The 26,823-nt window shown below is 39.2% G+C and overlaps 3 protein-coding genes across 10 annotated transcripts; all 3 read left to right on the top strand.

Annotated features, from left to right (window-relative positions):
- Positions 1-562: 562 nt before the first annotated feature.
- LOC120313962 (interleukin-1 family member 10-like) lies at positions 563-4,364 on the top strand. 2 transcript variants are annotated; one of them, XM_039356512.1, is made up of 5 exons: positions 563-605; positions 1,463-1,558; positions 2,803-2,922; positions 3,357-3,490; positions 3,871-4,364. In XM_039356512.1, exons 2-5 carry the CDS (start codon positions 1,501-1,503, stop codon positions 4,084-4,086), a joined length of 528 nt encoding a protein of 175 aa, XP_039212446.1. In that variant the 5' UTR covers positions 563-605; positions 1,463-1,500; the 3' UTR covers positions 4,087-4,364. The 2 variants fall into 2 exon arrangements, with proteins under 2 accessions (XP_039212446.1, XP_039212447.1); XM_039356513.1 differs by having other exon boundaries at positions 572-605; positions 1,430-1,558.
- A 3,058-nt stretch (positions 4,365-7,422) lies between these two features.
- On the top strand, positions 7,423-11,574 carry LOC120313969 (interleukin-1 family member 10-like). 6 transcript variants are annotated; one of them, XM_039356526.1, is made up of 5 exons: positions 7,423-7,479; positions 8,350-8,457; positions 9,667-9,783; positions 10,240-10,373; positions 11,081-11,574. In XM_039356526.1, the coding sequence occupies exons 2-5, from the start codon at positions 8,388-8,390 to the stop codon at positions 11,294-11,296; spliced, it is 537 nt and encodes a 178-aa protein (XP_039212460.1). In that variant the 5' UTR covers positions 7,423-7,479; positions 8,350-8,387; the 3' UTR covers positions 11,297-11,574. The 6 variants fall into 6 exon arrangements, with proteins under 6 accessions (XP_039212460.1, XP_039212456.1, XP_039212459.1 ...); XM_039356522.1 differs by having other exon boundaries at positions 9,664-9,783; XM_039356525.1 differs by having other exon boundaries at positions 7,430-7,479; positions 8,317-8,457.
- Positions 11,575-14,119: 2,545 nt separating this feature from the next.
- Positions 14,120-19,092, top strand: LOC120313964 (interleukin-36 receptor antagonist protein-like). 2 transcript variants are annotated; one of them, XM_039356515.1, is made up of 5 exons: positions 14,120-14,418; positions 15,856-16,030; positions 16,961-17,089; positions 17,907-18,034; positions 18,487-19,092. In XM_039356515.1, exons 2-5 carry the CDS (start codon positions 15,955-15,957, stop codon positions 18,700-18,702), a joined length of 549 nt encoding a protein of 182 aa, XP_039212449.1. In that variant the 5' UTR covers positions 14,120-14,418; positions 15,856-15,954; the 3' UTR covers positions 18,703-19,092. The 2 variants fall into 2 exon arrangements, with proteins under 2 accessions (XP_039212449.1, XP_039212451.1); XM_039356517.1 differs by having other exon boundaries at positions 15,853-16,030.
- The last annotated feature ends 7,731 nt before the right edge of the window (positions 19,093-26,823 follow it).

Genomic DNA, 26,823 nt, shown 5'->3' with positions numbered 1-26,823 from the left:
ATCATATTAATCCATCTAGACTAAGTTTCAATTCTATTTAAATCCTTCATGCAAATTAATGTTCCGATTTATTGTTTGTAACCAAACCATAGGAAAACCTTCTATGAAGGCTTTCTGTGCAAAACGAAAGATTGCTTCTGGACATTAAGAGCTAAACTGAATTATATCAAGCTGGTGGGGTTGGGGTGGGATTGTGACTCTTGACCTCTCCTGACCCCTCAAGGGACAAAAGTGACCTCATTGTTCAGAAGATGTTGAAATTACAGTTTGAAATGCAATACAGCAGACCCTGAGTTGGTTACTCAACTCTTGTGAGTAATTTGACCAGGACAGTTGTGTTGTCATGCATGAGCTGAAGCAATGTCAGGGTGTTAACCCTGATTAGAAGGCATCAGTCATTGGAGATAAGCAATACCTTAGGGATGGGGAGTTTTGGACAGCCAGATGTAGTGATAAATGATTTCTTACAGTAGTCGGGAGGGTGATTTCACAACTAATCGATGGGCATGTCAGTTAACACCCTCTGATAGATATAAAATCTTATGTCAGTTCCAGTGATGATCAAACAGAAGGAATCTTCAGCCCAAGAAGGAACATCTCCACAGGTATTGTCACCTGATTTATTGGGTTAGGCTACCTGCTCCTAGGACCAACTATCCATAGGGAAGAGGCCCTTTCATTTTCTGTCCAAGAGTCATTGATGTTTTGGTACTTTGGGACTAGATGATAGCAACTAGATTTCCTTTTAAGAAAATTACTTTGGAGAAGCCCTTGTATTTACTGGTTTAACTATATCTACTTGCTTTTCTATTTAGCACTTTTTAAAACATCTGCCGGGCTTGTTTGTATTTGTTCTGATTCCATTTTTCTTTCTTACAGTTCAATAGTTATTTTTTTCCCATTAAAGCAGGGATGCAACTTATTAAAATTATGAATGAAGGCGAATATACCTGTCTCAGGATAATGTTGCAGCAACCAAACCTGATTCGGTCATGGGGATTATAGGTTTTCTGAGTCAAGCTCAGAAATACAATCTCATTCACTACTCTGAAACATTTGCTGTAAGCATACTATAAAGAAAAAATAATGAGCAATAATTAGTAAGGCTAGTTTGGATGGTGGTGATGTTATTTTTTTTGTCCTTTCACAAGGGGAAATTGTAGCACTAGATAATTTGGAATTTTGAAGAAAATGTAGGTCCTTTTGGGTAGGCTTGGAATGCCATCAGGATGCTATACATTTCTCCTAAATTCCTATACATCTCTATCTTGATCACCGATAGCTATCTTCTGTTTCCTAATCAGTGAAACGACTTGTCACCAGAAGTTGTGGATGCTCCAACACCTGATACATTACATTGCATTTGAGAAAATCAAGCAACCAATGTTGTTCAGAATGTCTTTGATATTTTCCATCTTTTGTTTCCCAGGATTTTTAATTTAAACTATTCTTTCTTCTGAAGATCCTAGAGAAATCTGAAGAAGTAGAAAGGTTGGGGAGATGGCAAGTTATTCTCATAAGAAGACTTGGGATGAAGAAATAGCAGATCTATTTCGTGGTACTGAAGGAGATGAGAAAGATGTTGTTCTCTTCATTTGCTGCTTTGGAAACATTGCCCCAGTCATGCATGTATCCTTAATTATTTGGCCATTGTAAAAATGAGCTTCATTTTTTCAATCCTACAAAAATACAATCTTCAGTTTTTTTAAAGTCAAAACTTTCTTAGTGCTACTCTCTGGAGGAAGCTACCCTATACCAGAACAAATGCAAAGTGTTGTGTACATAGCAATAGAGCTGTCCAGCAAATGTTCATCTTATTCATTAGCTGATATATCAAGTAGATGCTCCATGGATTATAGCACTTGTGTACTCTGATCTTATTTTGCAGAAAGTTAATTTTAGACATGAGAATGGCCATATATTAAGCTTGTCCCTTTTCTATGCTTTACAAAGTCTTCTATATCTTCCATTGACACCTCAAATTTGGTTTCTAACCCCCCCTCTCTCACACACATACACCTCTCCGTTAAAAGAAACTGTTTTAAACCTTTCATTGAAGGTGATCTTCTTAAAACTCTAATTACAGCACAAGGTTGCCCAGGACTACTACAATGCCTCTCTCAAAAGACATTAATTTCATACAATCCTGTTTTTTCCTTTCAAAACTGAATTGCAGCATTTTGCTGGTTTATGACTGAATCAAATCCAGATTTGATTGGCTGATTGACTGAATATCAGCAAGGTGAACCCAAAAGGGGAGGGAGGGAAGGAGAGAGAAATAAAAGGGAAAGAGGACAATGTGGAAGAAGAAAGATAGGAAAAAGGAAGAAGCGAGGACAGATTGAATTAATGGTGACTCTAGGCTATAATTGCTTTCATCTTGCCCGTATTTGACATTAATTACATGCAGTCACATGACTGCCTGCTAACTATATTTTAGGGCCTTTTCCTCCTGTATAGCTAGAACTATCCAGAACTTACCCACTTGTGATTCTCCACCCTGTCTCTTCCTGGGTCCTGTAGTATTATCTCAGTTGCTTTCATGTTTACATTCCATAAGGCTATATCTAAGGATTCTCCCCTGCCTCTTGGTATGATATCCACCAAGACCAAACAGCTTTCGAGAGACACTGGTAGATCTGTGCAAATCACTTGGAAGAGGGGCAAATTATTTGTAATTCATTTTTCAGTGACATATATATCATTCTAATCTTCTCTGATTGTTCCTTCTTTAGAATGTTCTCTTCGTTTGCACATATAATAAGTATTTAATGCATATCCCTATTCCTTCCATAAATCCAGAAAAAATCCGTGTCAAAGAACCCGATCCTCGATTGTTTAAATTATGGGATATTCATCAGAAATACTTATTTTTGGTGAACAACATGTTAGTGGCAGATGTGAAAACTTCTAATTCACCAGGTACAAACTAAGCTTCTTATCTTGTGCTTGAAAATTGCAGCCCTTCTCTTGGACAAAATTATTGATGGGATACTTTGAGTGATGAAAAGCTGATGGCGGATATATCACTGTGGCTGATGGTCACATTTAACACTATTATTTATTTGTTTGTTTGCTTGTTTGTTTATTTATTTAGAAAATTTATATAGCCTCCTACTCGTTTGCGGTGAGTCTAGGCAGCTGATGAACAATAAAAACACAGTACAGAAAAAGAAAATAAAAAACAATAAAAATAAAAAACAATAACCCCCTTATATTTTTGCTTTTTAAATCATATTGTTAGCCAGATACCAATGGTTCCTCATCCTAAACATCTCTATCAATAGGGGGAAAAAACCCGTTTTCTATTCTTTCTTAACTCCTTGATCTTGTTTCTTGTTTTTCATTCTTTCCAGAGCAGTTAATGGCCGTGCTTCCTAATACATCTCTAGATAAACCACGACAACCCATATTTATGGGCCTTGAAAATAAGAACAGCTGCTTGTCTTGTGTGAAGTCTGGGAATGGTCAATATCAGCTAGAGTTAAAAGTGAGTGTTTGACTTGCATTACAAACATATTTTGCTTTCTCTAGGAAAATTGTCCTTTTTATTTATCCTTTTATTCTCAGTGATATATTCCTTATTGTATCTAAGGAAGACTTCCAGAAGCTTTAGCTAATGACTACTTATTTAAACTGATTGGATAGAATCTCTTTAATGTCTATCTCTTAGACATTAAATAAACTTGATTGGCTGACTTGTGTTAATTTATAAAACTTTCTGTAAAAAGGGAAAACATGAATTCCATCTCGATAGACAGTAGAAATCGTCTAAGGGGCTGCTAATGATGGTTTATGTAACTTGCAACCAGGTTGTCCTAGTGTTCCTACGTCACTTCTTTCTCATGGTCTCTCCCTTTTTTTCCCTAGGAAAAAGCTATTCAGGATCTTTACTCGGATCCAAAAAACGCCAAAGTTTTCACTTTTTATAGTAAGAGTGATGGCAACGGTGATACCTGCTCCTTTGAATCTGCAGAGTTCCCGGGTTGGTTCCTCAGCACTTCTTCAGAAGCAAAAAAGCCTCTTGGTTTGAGTCAAAAAGGAGGACCTCAGAATGTCCTGTTTTATTTTGAAAGAAAATTATGAGCCAGAAATACTCTTCTGCATCTATTTTGATAATAGACCTTGCATATACAAATGGAATGGAGCCAGAATGCACAATTAGGCCAATGATTAGACTTAGATAGTATTCTTCATGCAATTAAAAAGCTTTGGGAGAACTATGTCATATTTTGGGGGAAGGTACAATACAGGTTCATGGATGATATGGACTTGATTGTATGGTCTTTATTTCTGTAGAACAATATTGTCAACATCCATCTCGCAGATCCAAATAAAAATCCAGGTTCATTCTGTTTCCCAAACTCTTCCTGTTTATTGAGTACACAGCATGGTAATCTCGAAGCAAAACTAACTCTGAGGTTCCCAGACACCAGTTCATCGAATTAAACATAATTTCTCTGGCCCAACTCCAACCCTCTCACATAGTCCATGTAAACAATTTCACTTTGTTATGAGAACCGTCTGCTTCTTCTCCACACCTGCCACAGTGTCCTTGGAATGGTTTCAGGCTCTCATGATCTTCAGCGGAACCATAGGGGTTTCATTTCTCCATCTTAATCATTTCTAAAGCAAAACCTCCCCCCTCCTTACTCTAATGGCAAGTTGAAACGAAGAGGCACGTAGCTGCTGAAGTTTCATTTTTGACAAATATGCTTTTGAACAGTAGGTTTGCATATGTGAATTAAATTGGTTGGCTGAGAGAAAGGAGAGTGATCTTTTGGTAATGAATAGCAGTAGCAGTAGCAGTAACAACTGCACTTAGACAGATAGTATCTACTGCCCCATAGTGTTTTACAGCATTTTTAGGGTTGTTTACCAAGTCAGCATACTGTACCCAACAATCTGGTTCATTATTTTACTGACATCAGAAGGATGGAAGACCGAGTTAAGCTTCAGCCTGTCAGGATCGAACTCCTGGCTATGGGCAGAGTTAGAGTACTTTAAGATGTTATTCCAGAGGTATCCAAACTTGGCAAATTAAAAACTTGTGGATTTCTACTCCCAGAATTCATCAGCCAATCAGCCAGACAAATCTTAAAATTTGCAGGGCTGGGCACAACTGTGTTATCCCACACTGTTACAAGAATCAGTCCTCTCCACAACAATCTGGTTCATTGTTTAAGAAGAACAACTTCTGTTCTGCAATGAATGGCAGCTTTTTCAGAGGACCCAGACTTTCACAATTGGAAAGAGTGCTTAATAAATGGTATAATGAGAAATATATAGCAGCTTTGGATATTGCAAATGGATCCTTAGGAAGCTTAACTTACTTTAATAAGAGAACCCGTTACAGATGTTGCAGTACAAAGTGACAGGAAAGTTAGTCAGCCTCCAGGCTGTCAGTCTTGAGCAGTGAGCCTGAAATATGGCAATTCTCCCAGGGCAAAAGGAGCCCCTAATGCAGAGCCACTCCGTATTGGCAGAGTTCAGTTTTGCAATGCAGTTGAGTTCCAGACCTCAACTGCATTCCAGGCACTGGGAAAAGGCAAACCACAGCATTACTTAAGTCATCACGGGCAGAGAGGCTCAGCTGAGTATTGTCAACATACTGATGATATCTCAGCCCCTGGTGACGGATGACCTCCCCCAGCGGTTTCATGTAGGTGTTAAACAGTAGCAGAGAAAGAAGCAAAGGCCAGGGGTCAGATCTCTCTCCCCTGACTGAGAATGGCCTCAGAGGAAGAAATGCACCAGGACAACGCAGTGCCCCCAGTCCGCGATCCCAGAAGCGGGTCCAGAAGGATGTCAGAACCGATGGAACCAAAAGCCACTGAGAGCGAGAATGGATGCACCACCCTCCCATCTCATTGCCATCGTGTTAGTGCCATTAGGACTTTCCCCCATTTTATCCTCTCCTGCTCGATTCCCAAGTGGCCTCAACAGATCCCTGTAATCTTCTACTACTGGAGATGCGTTTGTGTGAAAGAAGGAGAAAAAAAACCCAGGCTTTGAGGGAAAGATGGGTGTGGTTTGTTGATCTGGTTAGGTTGCACTCCACCCACTTTCTCTTCTCCAGGATGAGAAGCAGGATCTGGGGAGGAGGAGGAGGAGGGTGTGGTTGGCTAACACATCTGGAAGAGACATGCCATCCATGGCTGCAGTGCCAGGAAAAATGGGTGTGCCAAAGTTGACTTTGATTTGCATGTCTTGACTAATTTGAATATCTAATTGCTAGATTGCCAGTGGAAGCATGAAAGGAGGACAAGAATATTCTGGAGTAGGTGCGGCATTTTCCATGAGTGTCATGAAATTTTAGCGTAGAGAAAACTTGGCAGAATTTGTAGGATGATGCTCAGACAGATATGAAGCATCACTTTCCTATTTGCATGGGAGAGATTCTCCATTAAGAATCTTGATAGGTTTTGCTCTAGTACACTTGAGGTGTTTGATTTATTAGGATAAGGACACACAGAAGCAGAAAGCAGGCTGAAGTGAGGGGGGAAATTCAGGAACATTTATGAACAAGAAGGTTAAGACGAAAATCTCATTGAACAGGGTCTGCATAACACAAATTGAAGTCCTCAAGAAAACAGATCTCAGGCCAGTAAAGTCAAAGTCAATGAATTAAGGAATGCAGCTGGAAGACTTCTACTTATTTATCGACCATTTTATTTTAGGTGATATCATGTTCAGTTCACATGGAACTTGCAGTGCCCCATGCTTTAATCCTTTATTTCATGTGTCAAGGAGGAACTTAATATTTCCCCTCAAATCACTCCTAAACATGGAAAAAAAAAGATATGCTCCTTGTGTGTCCTATAACAATCTAAATAAGGCGTTGGTATGCAGGTATAACCTAGAATTAAATAATTGTTTCGGACTGAATGCTTTCATCATATTAATCCCTCTAGACTAAGTTTCAATCCTATTTAAACCCTTCGTGCAAATTAATGTTCCGATTTATTGTTTGTAGGAACAATAGGAAAACTTTCTATGAAGGCTTTCTGTGCAAAATGAAAGTTTGCTTCTGGACAATAAGAGTTAAACTGAATTATATCAAGCTGGTGGGGTGTGGGTGGGATTGTGACTCTTGACCCCTCCTGACCCCTAAAGGAACAAAAGTGACTTCCATGACAGTTTGAAATGCAATACAGCAGACCCTGAGTTGGTTACTCAACTCTTGTGAGTAATTTGAGCAGGACAGTTGTGTTGGCATGCGTGAGCTGAAGCAACGTCAGGGTGTTAACCCTGATTAGAAGGCATCAGTCATTGGAGATAAGCAATACCTTAGGGATGGGGAGTTTTGGACAGCCAGATGTAGTGATAAATGATCTCTTACAGTAGTCGGGAGGGTGATTTCACAACTAATCAATGGGCATGTCAGTTAACACCCTCTGATAGATATAAGATCTTATGTCAGTTCCAGTGATGATCAAACAGAAGGAATCTTCAGCCCAAGAAGGAACATCTCCACAGGTATTGTTACCTGATTTATTGGGTTAGGCTACCTGCTCCTAGGACCAACTATCCATAGGGAAGAGGCCTTTTCATTTTCTGTCCAAGAGTCATTGATGTTTTGGTACTTTGGGACTAGATGATAGCAACTAGATTTCCTTTTAAGAAAACTACTTTGGAGAAGCCCTTGTATTTACTGGTTTAACTATATCTACTTGCTTTTCTATTTAGCACTTTTTAAAACATCTGCCGGGCTTGTTTGTATTTGTTCTGATTCCATTTTTCTTTCTTATAGTTCAATAGTTATTTTTTTCCCATTAAAGCAGGGATGCAACTTATTAAAATTATGAATGAAGGCAAATATACCTGTCTCAGGATAATGTTGCAGCAACCAAACCTGATTCGGTCACGGGGATTATAGGTTTTCTGAATCATGCTTATATCTTAATACAATCTCATTCACTACTCTGAAACACTTGCTGTAAGCATACTGTAAAGAAAAAAATAATGAGCAATAATTAATAATGCTAGTTTGGATGGTGGTGATGGTTTTTTTTTTTTTTTTGTCCTTTCACAAGAGGGGAAATTGTAGCACTAGATAATTTGGAATTTTGAAGAAAATGTAGGTCCTTTTGGGTAGGCTTGGAACGCCATCAGGATGCTATACATTTCTCCTAAATTCCTATACGTCTCTATCTTGATCACCGATAGCTACCTTCTATTCCCTAATCAGTGGAACGATTTGTCACCAGAAGTTGTGGATGCTCCAACACCTGATACATTACATTGCATTTGAGAAAATCAAGCAACCAATGTTGTTCAGAATGTCTTTGATATTTTCCATCTTTTGTTTCCCAGGATTTTTAATTTAAACTATTCTTTCTTCTGAAGATCCTGGAGAAATCTGAAGAAGTAGAAAGGTTGGGGAGATGGCAAGTCATTCTCATAAGAAGACTTGGGATGAAGAAATAGCAGATCTATTTCGTGGTACTGAAGGAGGTGAGAAAGATGTTGTTCTCTTCATTTGCTGCTTTGGAAACATTGCCCCAGTCATGCATGTATCCTTAATTATTTGGCCATTGTAAAAATGAGCTTCATTTTTTCAATCCTACAAAAATACAATCTTCAGTTTTTTTAAAGTCAAAACTTTTCCTAGTACTATTCTCTGGAGGAAGCTACCCTATACCAAAACAAATGCAAAGTGTTGTGTACATAGCAATAGAGCTGTCCAGCAAATGTTCATCTTATTCATTAGCTGATATATCAAGTAGATGCTCCATGGAGTACTCTCATCTTATTTTGCAGAAAGTTAATTTTAGACATGAGAATGGCCATATATTAAGCTTGTCCCTTTTTTATGCTTTACAAAGTCTTCTATATCTTCCATTGACACCCCATATTTGGTTTCTAACCCCCCCTCTCTCACACACATACACCTCTCCGTTAAAAGAAACTGTTTTAAACCTTTGATTGAAGGTGATCTTCTTAAAACTCTAATTACAGCACAAGGTTGCCCAGGTCTACTACAATGCCTCTCTCAAAAGACATTAATTACATACAATCCTGTTTTTTCCTTTCAAAACTGAATTGCAGCATTTTGCTGGTTTATGACTGAATCAAATCCAGATTTGATTGGCTGATTGACTGAATATCAGCAAGGTGAACCCAAAAGGGGAGGGAGGGAAGGAGAGAGAAATAAAAGGGAAAGAGGACAATGTGGAAGAAGAAAGATAGGAAAAAGGAAGAAGCGAGGACAGATTGAATTAATGGTGACTCTAGGCTATAATTGCTTCCATCTTGCCCGTATTTGACATTAATTACATGTGGTCACATGACTGCCTGCTAACCATATTTTAGGGCCTTTTCCTCCTGTATAGCTAGAACTATCCAGAACTTATCCACCCTGTCTCTTCCTGGGTCCTGTAGTATTATCTCAGTTGCTTTCATGTTTACATTCCATAAGGCTATATTCAAGGATTCTCCCCTACCTCTTGGTATGATATCCACCAAGACCAAACAGCTTTCGAGAGACACTGGTAGATCTGTGCAAATCACTTGAAAGAGGGGCAAATTATTTGTAATTCATTTTTCAGTGACATATATATCATTCTAATCTTCTCTGATTGTTCCTTCTTTAGAATGTTCTCTTCGTTTGCACATATAATAAGTATTTAATGCATATCCCTATTCCTTCCATAAATCAAGAAGCAACCGCGTTGAAAGAACATGATCCTCGATTGTTTAAATTATGGGATATTCATCAGAAATACTTATTTTTGGTGAACAACGTGTTAGTGGCAGATGTGAAATCGTCTAATTCACCAGGTACAAACTAAGCTTCTTATCTTGTGCTTGAAAATTGCAGCCCTTCTCTTGGTCAAAATTATTGATGGGATACTTTGAGTGATGAAAAGCTGATGGCGGATATATCAGGACTCACTGTGGCTGATGGTTACATTTATCACTATTATTTGTTTGTTTGTTTGCTTGTTTGTTTATTTATTTAGAAAATTTATATAGCCTCCTACTCGCTTGCAGTGAGTCTAGGCAGCTGATGAACAATAAAAACACAGTATAGAAAAAGAAAATAAAAAACAATAAAAATAAAAAACAATAACCCCCTTATATTTTTCCCCAGAGGCCTTTTGCTTTTTAAATCATATTGTTAGCCAGATACCAATGGTTCCTCATCCTAAACATCTCCATCAATAGGGGGAAAAAACCCGTTTTCTATTCTTTCTTAACTCCTTGATCTTGTTTCTTGTTTTTCATTCTTTCCAGAGCAGTTAATGGCCGTGCTTCCTAATAGATCTCTAGATAAACCACAACAACCCATATTTATGGGCCCTGAAAATAAGAACAGCTGCTTGTCTTGTGTGAAGTCTGGGAATGGTCAATATCAGCTAGAGTTAAAAGTGAGTGTTTGACTTGCATTACAAACATATTTTGCTTTCTCTAGGAAAATTGTCCTTTTTATTTATCCTTTTATTCTCAATGATATATTCCTTATTGCAGTGATGGCGAACCTTTTAGAGACCGAGTGCTCAAACTGCAACCCAAAACCCACTTATGTATCATCGGGTGCTGGGTGGGCGTGGCCATTGGTTGGTGTGGGCCATTGGGTGGGTGTGGGCCATTGGGTGGGCATGGCTGCAGTGGTAACAGCAGACTGGGTGGGACTAAAAAGTTCAATCAATCAATTCCAACTTTGTGAGATCTTTTTTTCAAAATTGATTGATTTTTGTTGCACACGGCGGTGGAGCCCTAAAGCGAAAAGGTTTTATAAAACCCAGCTGAAGGCCTAGGACTGGGGTGACGGCATGTGTGCCATAGGTTTGCCACCACGGCCTTATTGTATATAAGGAAGACTTCTAGAAGCTTTAGCTAATGGCTACTTATGTAACCTGCTTGGATTGGACACTTAGACACTAAATAAACTTGATCAGCTGACTTGTGTTAATTTATAAAATTTTCTGTAAAAAGGGAAAACGTGAATTCCATCTCGATAGACTGTAGAAATCTTCTAAGGGGCTGCTAATGATGGTTGATGCAACTTACAACCAGGTTGTCCTAGTATTCCTACGTCACTTCTTTCTCATGGTCTCTCCCTTTTTTTCCCTAGGAGAAAGCTATTAAGGAACTTTATTGGGATTCAAAAAATGCCAAAGCTTTCACTTTTTATAGTAAGAGTGATGGCAACGGTGATACCTGCTCCTTTGAATCTGCAGAGTTCCCGGGTTGGTTCCTCAGCACTTCTTCAGAAGCAAAAAAGCCTCTTGGTTTGAGTCAAAAAGGAGGACCTCAGAACGTCCTGTTTTATTTTGAAAGAAAATCATGAGCCAGAAATACTCTTCTGCATCTATGTTTATAATAGACCTTGCATATACAAATTGGAATGGAGCCAGAATGCACAGTTAGGCCGATGAGTAGACTTAGATAGTATTCTTCCTGCAATCAAAAAACTTCGGAGAACTATGTCCTATTTTGGGGGAAGGTACAATACAGGTTCATGGATGATATGGACTTGATTGTATGGTCTTTATTTCTGTAGAATAATATTGTTAACATCCAGCTTGTGGATCCAAATAAAAATCCAGGTTGATTCCGTTTCCCAAACTCTCTACAACCATCTGCTTCATTGTTTAAGAAGAACAACCCGTGTTCTCCAGTGAATGGAAGATTTGCAGAGGACCCAGACTTTCACAGTGGGAAAGGGTGCTGAATATAGTGTATAATGAGAGAAATTTTTGCAATATTCAGATATTGCAAATAGATCGTTAGGAAGCTTAATTTAATTTAATAGGAGAGCCAACTCCAAAATATAGATGCTGCAGTACAAAGAGAGAGGAAGGTTAATCTACTCCATGCTCTGGTCAAATCCTGAAAAGTTTATTCATAGGACTCCCATTGAGTTTTGGCTTGATGCACTCCTGATGAAAAAGTCTTCATCACCATTATTATCGTTAACTTGTTGTTAACGATAATAATGTCACGACCCCATGGACAACGTTCCTCCAGGTCTTCCTGTCCTCTACCATCTTTTGGAATCCATTTAAGCTCACGCCTCCTGCTTCAGTGACTCCATCCAGCCATCTCATTCTCTGTCATCCCCTTCTTCTATTGCCCTCAATCTTTCCCAGCATTAGGCCCTTCTCCAGTGAGTCCTTCCTTCTCATTAGGTAGCCAAGTATTTGAGTTTCATTAACTACCTTCTAGTTATTCTTCCATTATAGCATAATGAAATGGAGGGCATTTCTCCACTTTCTCCTTGGCCCATCGCTGAGAGGGTGATTCATTGTTACCTGAGTCCAAGAACAGATGGTTTCTTTTTCCTCCCACGCCCAACCATTGGAAATGCATCCCACGCCAGTGTTTTCCAATTCAAAACTGCTGCTTGCTGGCCTGAACTGCCTTCAATCCTTATGGGCTGATGGTCTCCAGGCCTTTGATCTTGCCTGGCAGTAGCCACAACCTCTGATTGACTGCAGGGTCTGCACTCACTCTCCAGGTATTAGACGGTTCCTGTCCTGTGCAGCCATTTTATCCTGCGACAGTCTCTGCTGGGTGGCAGCTGCTATTTTATGTTATAACAATTTTGCAGTTGATCCACCTATGGCCCATTAAATCAATGACCCTTACTGATGATATATCCCCTTTCTGTTTCTGATGAAGATGGGTAAAGCATGCTCCCTATTACTTCCTTGCCTATCCATAGTCCTGTAAAGATTTATTCCCCTTTATGTCTTGTCTTGTTTTGTCTTGTCTTGTCTTGTCTCATCTCGTCCTGTCCTGTCCTGTCCTATCCTGTCCTGTCCTATCCTATCCTATCCTATCCTATCCTATCCTATCCTATCCTATCCTATCCTATCCTATCCTATCCTACATTCTATTCTATTCTATTCTATTCTATTCTATTCTATTCTATTCTATTCTATTCTATTCTATTCTATTCTATTCTATTCTATTCTATCCTATCCTATCCTATCCTAACCTATCCCATCCCATCCCATCCCATCCCATCCCACCCTTTTAAGTTTCCCTGCTATAGACAACAGAGGATTTCCTGTTCCTTTGATTATAGCATCAGAACAACAATTGTATCAGAAAGGGAGAGAAAGGATCCGTGTTAAAGGACAAGATAACAGTGCAAAAAGAGAGAAAACTCCCCAGGCCTCCCTAAAATATATGAATGAAAATCACAATTGTAACCACTACGTTTGATAGAAAAAAATATATTTTACACATTGCACATACCGGAAGCCACTCTGCTGCTGTTATTTTAAACGCAGTCTTCATTCAAACCATTGAAGCAGAAGAGCACCATCTCAGGCCCTTGAGGTGTGCACCACAACAATTTCAGTGCAACTCCAGGAAACCTCAAAAACTTTGCTACCAAATTGCAATACAATGGAGCAATTAGGAAACACATAGCTGGAAAGCGCCATACTACCTTCCTCATAATTGGGATTGTAATCATTTAATCCAAAGAAGAAGAATCAAAGAGATTTGGTGTTGAGTATTTATTATGAAGAAATGTTGGATAAGAATTCTGGCAACGGCCCTAGTTTCAGATGAGACACTTACAATGACATCCCTTAAACTCTCCTGAAGATGTTACCTAGCCTGGTAACGAAATGTTCAGAAACCAACCCACAAGCTCAGAGAATGAACCTTCACCCTCATTCTTATACATTTCATGGACCTAGAATGAGGCAATTTAGGGCAGCTAAACTCTTGCCAATCTCCATATTCTCTTTCAATACAGAAGGGAGGTGTCAAGTCTCTTGTGAAGGCTGCTTCTGTTCCTTGTCATCAGAACTGCTACACCTTTGCTTAGTAAGAGAAATAACTCCCATGGAGACTAATCATATTAACCATATTTCATTTCTGTTAACTTTATAATAAATGAGAAGATACAGTACTTAATTCAGGTTTTATGCTCACTTCCTACTATTTTTGCCTATGAGCGTGTCCACCTCCTGCATTTTTCAGAGCTGAGTTTTTCTTAACATCAAATAAAGACCATTAAGGCACCCATTGCACAAGCTTCAGTTTCGTAATGATGAATGACAACTTGGGAACTCCTCAGTGTTGGAAAAATAAACAAACCTGTGATAATGTCATCCAGAAAAGAACTGACAGAGCCTCATCCTTTACTCAAGGGCAAGAACCCATGACTTACTCACAGACGTCTTCAGCTTTTATTTTATTCTAGTTTTGTGTTTGTGTGGGAATCCCTAAGAAATACAAGACATGTGGTGTCGAAACTTGTTGCTACATCCTAAGACTTGATTGGTTCATTGCAAGCTGTTACTAGTGTGAGATGGAGAGAAGATAACAAGCAGGAAACCAACCAATGATAAAACATGTCTTAATCAAGAATTCCTCTGCCACTACAAAACATACATCTTCTGAAGAGATGACAGGAAATGAGCCTTCAGACCAAGGCAGAGAACAGAGGTACTGTTTCCTGATGTATCTTTGTAGACTTGTTGCGACAAATTATTTTCTTCCAGGGCCAGATTACTGAAATGATATCTGAGTTTAGTCCTATTTGTAGTTGATTTCTTCCTGTATCTTGCTGGTGGTACATGAGCATTAAAACAGCCATTTACACCTGCAACTTTGTTCTCCAGGTTGAAGGGTAATCTTACCAGGAAAGAAACAGGTGAATTTTTATCCACGAAAGGATCTAAATTTTTAAATAAATCTCATTTCCCATTCCTTGGGGAAATGGGATTTATTTAAGACTGGTGTGAGTTTCATGGAAGAGAAAAATACTCAAGAAACTGTACAGCAGGGGTATCAAATTCACATCACGACGTATTGTGACTTTTTTTCCATTGCCGGCAATGGGGTGGGAGTGGTTTCGCTATGATGCATTTGGCCCGCGGGCCGGCAGTTTGACACCCCTGCTGTACAGTATTCCCTTCCATGTAATTTTTTTTAAAATCAACTTACTTTCCCTTTCATCATGCAATAACAGCACTTTGGGAGTCAGAATTTGATTCAAGAAATTGAATTTTTAAAAATCTTTAAGTGAATGTATTAATTAAAATGTATGCTTCAATTTTTTTTGTAATTTTAATTTCATATTAGGATGTCTTTCAAAATACAACCTTTCTTTCTTCTGCCAATCTGCCTCTTAAGTGTGATTTCTCTGTGTCCTTTTCACCGGTCCTTATAGCAAGAGATATTTAAGCATCAGAAATTAAGAATAATTGAACATGCTGATGAAGCACTAGCCAGTCATACCAAATGGAAAAAATGTTTTGGTCCCTTTTCCTGGAAAATACTTCTGGTTAACACGTTAACAGTCTTTTAAAATTGCATGCTGTACCTGTTGTGGTGGTATCTGACCAAATAATAAGTGGAAGATCTAATAAATAAACAAATTAGGTAGGAAAACGTTTGGCAAGTGGATATTGTTCTATGATGTCTCTGAGGCAATGTCCACATTTTGAGTGAAGATGACTTACAATGGAAAGAAGCGTCTCCATTTTGGCTTGCTAGAGGCACATGAGACCTGTACATGATTAAAACTCCCAGAGTACGTAACTGAGCTGCAAATTTTGCTGACTCATAGTGAAGAGGTGATGATCTCATCTCAAAGGTTTTGAATTTACCACGATCCTTGACTGTTTCTTTGGGTGGACATTGAAGCTCCTTGGTCCTTAGGCAACCAAGTCAAGAAAAAAAGTCAAACAGCAGACAGAGTAAGAAGCCAATCAAAAAGTCTAAAGGAGAAAAAGCGACTTTTTAAATTAACTATTTTAAAACATTTTTTAAAAAGTTAACAATAAAAAAATAAACTGTTATTTGGAGTGTGTTTGATGCTTTCAGTTTTCATTTTGCCAAGAAGCAAAGCTAAAGGAATCCTTTTTTCCTCCCAAGCAGTTCTTTCCATGTCCATCTTTGTCAAGAACAAAACAATAACACAACTTGAAGATCAAGGAAACTTAAAGAAATTTAAAACAGTTTGAAAAGATAAGAGGCATGGCAAATAAATTATGTAAGATATCATGGGAGAAGCAAATGGAAGATTTATTCAATGCATTCAAGCCAACACCAGGTGATTTTTTTTTATTTCTGTTGTCCTTGAGATATTTCCAAACCATGACTACATCCTTAATCATTTAGTCAATACAGAAATGAAGAGTATTTTCCTGTTTTATGAGACATGCTTATTTATTTAATTTATCAAATATATTTGCCACCCATCTTGGGGTTCAGATGACACTGAGCTTAGGGACTAGAGAAGGTTGATGCTAAATTACGCAGGAAAATTCCCGTGCAGAACTGATGCCATATATGATGCATGCATACATTCTGATATCAGATTAACCATCTACTTTTTCCAGTTTGTAGTCTTCAGTGTAACTGAGTGATGGTTCATACAGTTCTTTGGAATCAGTTTTAAGCCATCTACTGTTAATGTACATTGCTTAAAATGGATTCTAAAAAAACCCTACGAATGGATTCTTTCATCTCTTCGTAAGGAAGTCAATTCAAGGCATTAGATTCTACAGAAAAAGAGGCCAAACATAGCAATAAAGTTTGCATTCTTGCCCATATTTGGGAATATCTTGTTGGAAGTTGGTTTATGAATACATAAATCTGTAGTTGTCCAAGGAGTAAAGAGAAGAGGAATGGCGAGAGAGTCTATTTTTACTTCTTTTTAAAATTCCCCATTACTGTTTGTTTCTGCAACATCTCAAGATTCTTCATGTACCATATTTTCCGGTGTAAACATGACTCGGTGTATAAGATGATCCCCGACTTCGGAGAAGATTTGCATGGTTTAGAAAGTCGTCTTATATGCCGGAAAATACGGTATATCTTAAGAAATAGTGTTGATCCCAAACTTTCAGTGACATTAGCAACTTTAAAGGTATTACATTCCAATATTTTCACTGGAATGTTCATTGGAATATTCCACGTTTGGAACATTCTCTTTGCTTGTGTTTTATATGTTGATATGTATATGTGCATATTCCTGTAGATTCTTCAGTACCTCCTACAGAAAAGGCGGGACAACCCTGGCAGTTTAAATTTTGGGATATAAGCAATCAGTTTCTCAGTGTGGTGAACAACAAGTTGATAGCAACTCCACAAAATTCAAATTCACCAGGTAACAAAAAAAAAATCTCTTATATTTTGCTGGAATATTGTAGTCCTAGTATTAGCCAAATTATTGATGGGACATCTTTGATGTTAGTAATTATTATAGTCACCAAGACTCGGATTGATCCATCACAACAATGATGGAGCTATCAGGATTTGCTATCCAACAGTGAGTTAGAAAAAACTGAAAACCCCTGAATGGTCCATTCTCTGATACTTCATCGCCACATGATATTGTTGGGCACCCATTTGTCCTGGGTACCTGCTTTTCTGTCAACATGATTCTTGCCCTACAGTTTTCAGGATGATAAAAATTAAAAACAAAAGACAATGAAAAGATTTTTCAAAAAGCGTAAGGTTTTCATAAGTTTTCAGTATTACTTTCATTATGTTTGTAAATGTCTTGGGGTAGATTTATTGCTTTCATATAATTTAACTGCTGTCTAGTTCCTGTTTGTTGATGTTTTCTTGTGATCGGCCTTCCAGCCTGGTTTGCAATACACACACACACACACACACACACACACACACACACACACGCACAAACACACATACACAGGGTGGGGCAAGAAGCTCAGTCATTTTTAGGAGCCTCTGGAATATTATCTGAACATTTCCACTAAGTCTACACTGATCTAAATAATTTGGAACTCCCAATGATTGTTTGTGTCATGTCCACCTTCTTCTACTCCACCTTAGTTACAATTATCTGCCATTTATTTTGGTAAAGCATATTGTTAACTTTCAGTCTGTGGTTTCTCAGTCAATATTTCCAAATCAATGAAACCATTGACTCTGTTTTCTTTCATATTATTTTTCCCCAGAGAGTTCTTTTGATGTAGTTCCTAATACCTCCTTAGATTCAAAAAGGAATCCAATCTTTATAGGTGCTAATAATCGTGTTCTGTCCTGTATAAAGTCTGGTGATGGACAGCTTCAATTACAGCTCATGGTGAGTATTTCATTTGTGCTCATTCTTTTTCCTAGAAAAATGACTGGTTCTCCTTTTTCACTAGGATTAGAATTGTGTCTACTCTGTGAAATAAGAGAACTCACAATCTATTCGTAAATAAGCATGTGCCAGATTATAGTAAATGCTACCTTTCTCTGTCATTGTTTCTCCTTGATATAATTAGTGACAGGGTTTTTTTGTGTTTTACTTTTCACAAATAAATTAAATTGTAGTTCTGGACTTGTCAGTGTGGAAAAGCAAAGTACTGCTGAGACTACTACACATATAATTAAAAGCTTCCTGTGGTTCCAAGTTCTAAATCAGAAACAATGATACTCCTTTAGTGGGAAAAAGTCTTCTGCAAAGCCATTCTCCATTAATCTTGTAGCCACAATGTCATGTGATATAATATACTTTGATTTGCTAAAGAAGACTTCCTTTTTTTTTTTTAGGAGGAAAATATTATGCAGCTGTATGCAACCCCAGAAAACTTCAAGAATTTCACTTTCTACAGCAAAAGTGAGGGCAGGCCAGAGATTTGCTCTTTTGAATCTGCAGAATTCCCAAGTTGGTTCATAAGTACTTCCTCAGATTCAAACAAGCCTATTGGTTTAAATAAAAAAGGAGGACCTGAAAACGTCTTGTTTTATTTTATAAAGATATCCTAAATCAAATTTATAGATGGAGAAGATAGTTATTTTGGTGCAGAAGAAGCAAAGGAAGAAGGTAGAGTCAAGAGAGGATTCAGCTTAGAATCATTAGGTTCCCACAATTGATCCAAGTCCACCCCATCTTGATTTCCATTAACTCTTGTCTAGCACCAATTTAATGCTGACTGTTAGTTAAGTAGATTCTTGTTAGCTAACATTTTCCGTCTTCGGTCTAGGGATTTGTAAAAATTAGCATGCACAAAATATCCTTTGCAACCAATACCGTTTTCCAGCTTGTGGGTGTGAATTTGCATTAACAGTGAATTAATTTTTTGCATTTCTTTTGACTCACATTTTGTACATGGAGCTACTGGCATTTCTTATTAATAAAAATATGTTTCACAAGTATGCTTGGTTCTTTATCTTGCTAATAATTTCCTGTTGGAGAGAACGATCCTCATTTAGTGTGGAGCTGATTTCCTAAGACGTTTCACTCATGCCTCTACGGTTTGACGCATGGATGCCAGGACATGTGACAGCTGAAAGCAATGCAGCAACAAAGGGCTTTAACCAGAAAAGCAGGGATAAGATGACGCAAATCCAGCACACCAGAGAGAGAAAGGGAACGCTCTAATCAGTGTTTCTCAACCCTGGTGACTTGAAGATGGATGAACTTTAACTCTCAGAATTTTGGGAGTTGAAGTCCACCCTTTTCAAGTCCCCAAGATTCAAAAATGCTGCTCTAACTGAAAGGGATGAAGGCAATTTAGGCGTGGGAAGAGTAGCTAACAATGATGTGGAAATGATAGAATTCCACCTCTGCTCCTGTTTACAGGTAGTCCTTGGCTTACAACTACAATTTATTCAGGAATTTACGTTGCTTTATGTTACTAAGTGAGAAATTTGTTAAGTGAGTTTCCCCCCCTTCATTTTACAACTTTTCTTGCCCTATTTGTGAAGCAAATCGCTGCAGTTGTTAAATTAGCAACAATCTGGCTTCCCCCATCGACTTTGCTGGTCAGAAGATCACAAAAGGGGATCCCATGACCCTGGGACGTTAAAACCGTCATAAATGTGAGCCAGTTGTCAAGCATCCAAATGGGAATCAGGTGAACCCGTGGAAGCTACAACGGACAGAAGTGCAAAAGATGGTCATGACTCACTTTTTCGGTGCCATTGTATAACTTTGAACGGTCACTAAACAAACTGTTGTAAGTTGAGGACTACCTGTTCTGTGTTTGACAGGAAGAGATGGTGGAGTACTTCCGGTGATCTTGCTGACTGTAGACCCTGGGGAACGATCGTCCGTTCCCTGGGTCCGAAATTCCTTCGCTGGCGAGCCCGTTTGGGCTAAAAGCCACCCTGGAGGGGTGGCTGCTGAAGGACGAATCTTTGGGGAACGGAAGCTGGCTCTCTGAACCCAAAGCAGCCCCTGGAACCAGCAAAAGAAGGGCGGATCACATTTATGCATGTTGCCATTAGCAGCTGATCTTCGGAGGCAGAAAAGAGCTGATTTTGAAAACAAGCAGCCTGTCCGGGTGAGACTCTACTTCTGCTCTTTGTGGAAAGTGGATTTTCTTGGAGATAAATAACCTGTCTTTAATTAAAGCTGACCTCCTTGAGTCCCATACCTGAGGCTGAAGTTCTGGTTTGAGGAGAGTTGCTTAGCAGCAGCAGCACAAATAAGTGGATATCTTATCTGATATCTGATTATCTGAGTTTCTCAGATGGGAGTATAAGGAAGCAAAAAATAAGAGTCCTGGGACTTCCAGGAAAGGATCTAACAAAAGCTAGCAACCTCAGAAGCAATGTAAGACCAGGCAAGTATAACCACATTCCACCCTGGGAAATGAATGGCTCTTAGCCAGTGATGACACAATGGAGGGAAGAAGAGATATAAGTTTTGAAAATGTCTAGTTTAATGAAAAGAAGGACTAGGAGTGACATGATAGCAGGGCTGCAATATCTAAGGGGCTGCCACAAAGAAAAGAAAAGAAAAAGGGATCAACCTATTCTCCAAAGCACCAGAAGGCAGGATAAGGAGCAACGAATGGAAGCTAATCAAGCAGAGAGCCAACCTAGAACTAAGGAGAAAATTCCTGACAGTGAGAACAATCAGTGGAATGATTTGCCTTCAGAGGTTGTGGGTGCTCCATCACTGAGGGTTTTTAAGAAGAGATTGGACAATCATTTGTCTGAAATCGAATAGGGTCTATAAAGTTCCTTCCAACCCTTTTATTCTGTTATTCTGAACCTCCATTCTAATCTCTCCCTCCCTCCCTCTCTCTCTTTCTCTCTCTCTCTGTTTTTGTAAGTATGTATATGTATACATGTCTGTCTGTCTGTCTGTCTATGTGTCTATGTGTCTGTCTATCTATCTATCTATCTATCTATCTATCTATCTATCTATCTATCTATCTATCTATCTAGGCTTTGAATCTGTTCTTCAGATTCTGAGTTTGGGTCCAGGTGAAGTCTAATCAGATAACAAAGACAAGTGTTCACCTGTCATAGTAAAGCCATCTTGTTGGATTGGCTTTGATTTACTGGGTTGTATGGCTCTACTGATTGTAATTTGTAAATCATAGCTTATGATTTAACATATTTTGCAAACTGAGCCAAGTGTAATTTGTTTACAATCAACTATAGTTGCAACAATGAACAACAAGAAACATTTCATATGTAGCACTAATATTAACCCCATACATCAGCTAATTCCAGATGGTACTTGAATGTTTTTCTCCGTAAACTCTTTTTTTGTGTGTGGAATGTATTGAGAAATAAATTGGTTTTTTTTTTTAGAAATTAATTAGGGTTCGGCTAACACATTAACTCTCTGGAATGCATTTAAAACATCCATTAAGGGATCTTTTTATGCTTTCGACTTAGCATAAAAGAGACTTAGGGACTCCAATTTTATAAAGCTGGAACAGTTGGTTAAGACTGACTTTTGTTACATGCTAGATATCCTGCAGAGAATTCAGATGGAAGTATTTACAGCAGCAAAGTTTATATTGGGGATTTTATAGTCAGGACAGTTTAAATATCTTTGAAAAGTATTAACTTTTAACTAAAATATTAACCAAAAATACTGGGAATCAGGAAGGCAAGCTGAGAATTTACTGGCCCACCATTCAAAGAAACAGAAATCATAAAACTATATATCTAGAATTCAGACTAATGATGGACCCATTTACTGAAACAGAATCCATTAATCAAAGGTTTTATGATTTTTGTACTCAGTTACGTCAATTAGAGATTTCCGTAACTAGACGCACAGTTTTAATTTCCTGGAACACATTGAAATATAGTAAACAATAGAAAAATATATGAATACAAACAATGACATGACAAGAAATCGCGGCGACACTGCAGTCTATAAAATCAAGCAAACTCTTTGAACTGGATGAATTTCCCGTTAAATGTTATAGAACTTTTATAGACTTACTGGCACCAATACTATTAGAGACCTATAATCAATCATTTAATCTCTTTATAGTTCCTTCATTGTTTTATAAAGCTTATATTACCGCAATATTACAGCCTTACAATCAGCCTTCAAAATGCAAGGGGGAAATTAAAATATTAAAAACAACAGGAAGTTACAGAAAGTAAATATCTTCTATAACACATTTATCCAAGCCTGAAATCATAAAAAATAGGCAAACCACTGATAATATTCATTGTTATTTCTTCCCTTCAGTCATGTGGATTCTCAGAGACGCCTGGATGAGTCCAACATCACCCAGCTAGCTTTGTGCGTAGGAAAAATGACAGCTCATGGGCTTTTGGTTTCTAGCATGACGCCTTAACCTAGTTTTTTTTTTTCCTCTACCTTGGCAACTTTAAAAAGTGTGGGTTCAAACTTTCAGAATTTCCATGCTAAGTTCCCACTGAATTCTACTCAACTTTTCATGCTGGCTGGGAAATTTTGAGAGTTGAAGTCCATCTGTTTTAAAGTTGCCCAGGTTGAAAAACATTGCTTTAACCACCATACCAAACTGGCTTTTATTATGAATATAACTGCAGATAAATAGATATTTGAAATAGTATAAAACAACAAAACTCACCTGTCTATTCAATCGAGGGATGATAAAAGCAATAAGTCTTTTATTCCCAGCTTCCTGCCAACTCATGATTTGCTAGAGAGAAAGAAAGAAAGAAAGAAAGAAAGAAAGAAAGAAAGAAAGAAAGAAAGAAAGAAAGAAAGAGCCAACATAATAACTATGGATTTTAAAATATGATAATAAGAAAAAAGGTTGGGGGGATGAATGGTAAATTTATAATAGAAGTCAGAGCATCCTGTTTTTTGGATCCGTGTTAATTTCTTTTTCTTTATAGCCAGGATAAAAAAAGTTGAGCTGCCCTTAAAGTTAACATATGCTCTTTATGTATCTCTCAATAAACTGTTGGCAGATTTGGCCAAATAGAAGTCAGCAGCTTCTTCTTTTAAAATGAAGGAATTTGATAGCGGCAAAGATAACTCACCAACCTTACTAAGGCCTACTTTGCTAAACTACAATGTGGTGAAGAAATTGCAATTGTGTGTGAGACCAAAATATGGAACTTTATACAGTGCATTTCATGTCAGATACAGTTCAGTCCATGATTTTCAATAGACTGAAGATTTAATTATAGAGAAGAAATTTCTCTTTTATTCCACAGAGTGGAGGTGTTGTTCAACTATCTACTCAAGAGTATAGTATAACTGAGAGCCAGTTTGGTACTACAGTGGTTAAGACTTCAGGCTAGAAATTGAGAGACCTTGAGTTCTAGTCCCACCTTAGGCACATAGCCACCTGGGTGACTTTGGGCCAATCACTTTCTCTTAGCCCTAGGATGAAGGGCAAACCATTTCTGGAAAATGTTGCAGGAACATATCCAGGCAGACTCTGAGAATCAGACACAAATGAACAGAAGGGGGAAAATGGTTATAAGAAGAAGACAAAACATTTTCTATTGAAATTGCTCTGTAGTAGTAACTGCGAGAGAGATCTTGGGAGACCTAGTGGACAATCACTTAAATATGAGCCAGGTATTCTATTGACCTATGAAATGTCCTCTTTTACTACATGTTAAGATATAGTAAAATAGATTTAATTACAAGCAACTGTTACAAAAAGTAACAGAAGATGTTACCCAGCCTGGTAACAAAATGTTCGGAAACCAACCCACAAGCTCGGAGAACGAACCTTCATCCTACCTACACCCGAGTTACAGATATTCGCCACTATCGCAAGTAACAATTGGTTCTAGCACAAAGTATATTTGACCCACAATTTACTCTAGAGCTCAGTATCACCAACTCAAAGGTTGTAAAGTTACATTTTCATGCCGGCTTGGTTCAAGAGAAATAAAAGATGCTTGAACATTTTTTGGGATGGTAAGGCAGTTAGTAAAATGAATACTTGTGAAGTAGTAGGGAGACAACCTAGAAAGAACCTGAACTTGGCTTTTACTTTGAAAAATGCCCTCCCTGTTTGCAAATTTGGGTTCACCAATGTGGAATGCAAGATTCCAGAAGACAGCAAAGAGCTCTTGGGTGTGCTAAGGAGATGATAGGTACTTGGTTACCATGGGAACAGGGCTCTATGCATATCTGTTCCTGGAGAGCAGAGGTAATTGTTGGCTCAAGAATTCTGGGAGTTGAAGTCCACAGGTCGTAAAGAGGCCATAGTTGCCCACCCTGTGATAGAGAGAAGTTTCAACGAGCAATGCCAACTACAGGCATAGGATGTTGAGTTTAATTGGGTGACTATTTAAGGCAAAGGGGGAAGTATTACTATCTGACAATTTAACTATAGTTACCCAAAGACCCAAGCAATCCTTCAGAAGTAAGCGCCACTTGATTGCCTGATTTATTCTACTCAACTTCATTCCTCAATCTTAGAGCACTTAGGCTAAATACAGTCAAGTCATCTGATGAACTTTATAAGGAAAGGATGAACCTGTAAGATAAACTCTACAAATAGACCTTGCTGAAAAACTTGTTTAGCAGTTGTGCAGAGTTAAGGCAGCACTGAAAAAGTAACTATGGCCAGTCTCTTAGTTTATGACAGTTGCAGCAACCCATGGCCACATGATTGCTATCTGTGTACTTCCTGGCCATCTTACAACTAGCAGAGTCAATGGAGACTGTAAAATCACAAGTCGTAGTCACATAAAGTCTCGCCTAATGATCACGCTGTTTAGCGACAGAGTGCTGGTTCCACTTGTGACTGTTAAGCGAGGACTACCTATATATATTAGATGTGGGGTAAATCCATTGCTTTCCTCCATCTAAGTATCTTTAGATTTGTATCTATATCACCTGCCCACCTAATAATGGATATTGTTTGAAGCCCAAATTTCTTCAAGAGGTTCAACAAAGTGAGATGATCTTTTGGTGACTTGCAACACGAGGTGGATGATACTCAAACAAAACCAGGAACTTTCCCCTAGCAAAAGGTCCTTAAAACAAACAAAATAAGTGGACCCAATTTATTCCTGGTAGATATGTAAGGAGGTTTAACCAAGTGGTAAAGATGCCCTTTTTTCCAAGATGGATGCTGTTTATCCAGCTGATGGACTTAGCATCCCATTAAAGCAGGGGTGTCAAACTCAATTTCATTGAGGGCTGCATCAGCACTGCGGTTGCCCTCAGTGGGCCAGGTGATTTGGCCAGGGTGGGTGTGGCCTACTGGATGGGCATGGATGGAGTGGGTATGGCCTACTGGGTGGGCATGGCCAGCTCGACACTGTTCACATCAAGGGTGCCTGTGGGGGCCTGGGCAGAAGTGGGACAGATCTGAGGGTCTCTGGCAGAAGGGGGTGGGACCAGGGCAAGCGCCAAGGCATGGTCCATTTCTTCATTCCTCACAAAGGGTGACACCTCCCCAGCATGCACCCAGGGTGCGGGGCCGACGCAGCAGGGGCCGGTTCCTCGCTGTTTCCAGACGGCCTTGTGGAGCTGAATGCGTTTCAGCATAGATGGCCACCACAAAATTGTACATTGGCTCCTGGCTGGCCTGGACAAGGGCCAAGGCAGCGGGGGCCGTTCCCTCACTGTTTCCAGGATGGCTTCGCGGGCCACATGAAACCACTTCGCAGGCTGCATCCGACCCCCGGGCCTTGTGTTTGACATGTCTGCATTAAAGTGCTACACCAATGTGTTTATTCTTTTTCAGGATTAAGGGTAGGGTATGTGATGACAGCTTCCAGGGTAAACAGAGGCTTTCCCTTTTTCCTCTGTCTAAAACTTAAGCAGAATAGTCCGAGCCTGTTCGGTCATGTTTTGATTGCCTCAAAGGACATGCACGTCATGCACGGGGCACTTAGCTGGATGTTAAACAAACAACCTAATCTATCACATCAGGCAGGCGAGGCAGCAGGTAACACATTAAATGGGACCCACAACCCTCCCAGCTGCTGCCCTGGTACATTTCCCCACTTTAAGTCTTAATTTTTTTGCCAAAGTACCAATTAATGAAGACTGCCCACAGGGTCTGCCCTGCCGCCACCTGATGTCAGTCCCTTGGAGAGGCGAAGAGCAGCTGGCTCTTCATTAAAGGGACAGAGCAGAACAAACATTGATTCTTGCCCCACACCTTCCCCAAGGGGGCCGATGGGGCCGAGCTGGCAGATGCAAGGCAGGCAACACTGTTGGAAGACGTGTGCCGAGGGAGGAGATGGACAGCGGCGGCCGATCTGCATGTCAAAGAAGAATTTGTAGAAGAGGAGAGTTACATCCCTTTTCCTCTGATCAGGATGACTTCCCTTTGTGTTCGCTTTCTACAGCAGCCTTGGGGCTTTCGTGAGATTAGGGATGGCAGATGGGGGGGGGGGTTTCCTGCAAAACCAGCAGGTTTCCTGGGGATTCAAAGGACATCTCACAGTCCGCTGAGATGGGGCAGTGAAGAAGACTCTTTTCCAGATAGACAAAAGTCTGTGCCTCTCCCAACATGTTCCCCGGCAAAAGAATGCTTCCAGGTGGATTGGTGCAGGACAAATGGATCAAAGCGGCCCATTCCGTCCCAGTGTTGCATGGTCAGGCGAAGACTATGCCAAGCAAGTGTGCAATAATTGAGGTCCCCTTTCCTGATTTGTAACCCTTCATGCACGCTACATTCAGGTGGGGGTTTGCTGAAGGCTTGCTTTTGT

The sequence above is a fragment of the Crotalus tigris genome, unplaced genomic scaffold, assembly GCF_016545835.1.
Source record: "Crotalus tigris isolate CLP2741 ecotype Arizona unplaced genomic scaffold, ASM1654583v1 scf7180000018825.4774228, whole genome shotgun sequence".
NCBI lineage: Eukaryota > Metazoa > Chordata > Lepidosauria > Squamata > Viperidae > Crotalus > Crotalus tigris.
Note: the sequence above shows the minus strand (reverse complement) of the source record. Positions and strands in the feature narration are given on the sequence as shown.

Coding starts and splice junctions, on each gene's coding strand:
- LOC120313962 (XM_039356512.1), top strand. CDS start 1,501: ATGGCAAGTTATTCTCATAAGAAGACTTGGGATGAAGAAATAGCAGAT. Junction 2,923..3,356: donor GAAAACTTCTAATTCACCAG/GTACAAACTAAG, acceptor CATTCTTTCCAG/AGCAGTTAATGGCCGTGCTT. Junction 3,491..3,870: donor AATATCAGCTAGAGTTAAAA/GTGAGTGTTTGA, acceptor TTTTTTCCCTAG/GAAAAAGCTATTCAGGATCT.
- LOC120313964 (XM_039356515.1), top strand. CDS start 15,955: ATGGCAAATAAATTATGTAAGATATCATGGGAGAAGCAAATGGAAGAT. Junction 16,031..16,960: donor TGCATTCAAGCCAACACCAG/GTGATTTTTTTT, acceptor ATATTCCTGTAG/ATTCTTCAGTACCTCCTACA. Junction 18,035..18,486: donor AGCTTCAATTACAGCTCATG/GTGAGTATTTCA, acceptor TTTTTTTTTTAG/GAGGAAAATATTATGCAGCT.
- LOC120313969 (XM_039356522.1), top strand. CDS start 8,388: ATGGCAAGTCATTCTCATAAGAAGACTTGGGATGAAGAAATAGCAGAT. Junction 8,458..9,663: donor ATTTCGTGGTACTGAAGGAG/GTGAGAAAGATG, acceptor CCATAAATCAAG/AAGCAACCGCGTTGAAAGAA. Junction 9,784..10,239: donor GAAATCGTCTAATTCACCAG/GTACAAACTAAG, acceptor CATTCTTTCCAG/AGCAGTTAATGGCCGTGCTT.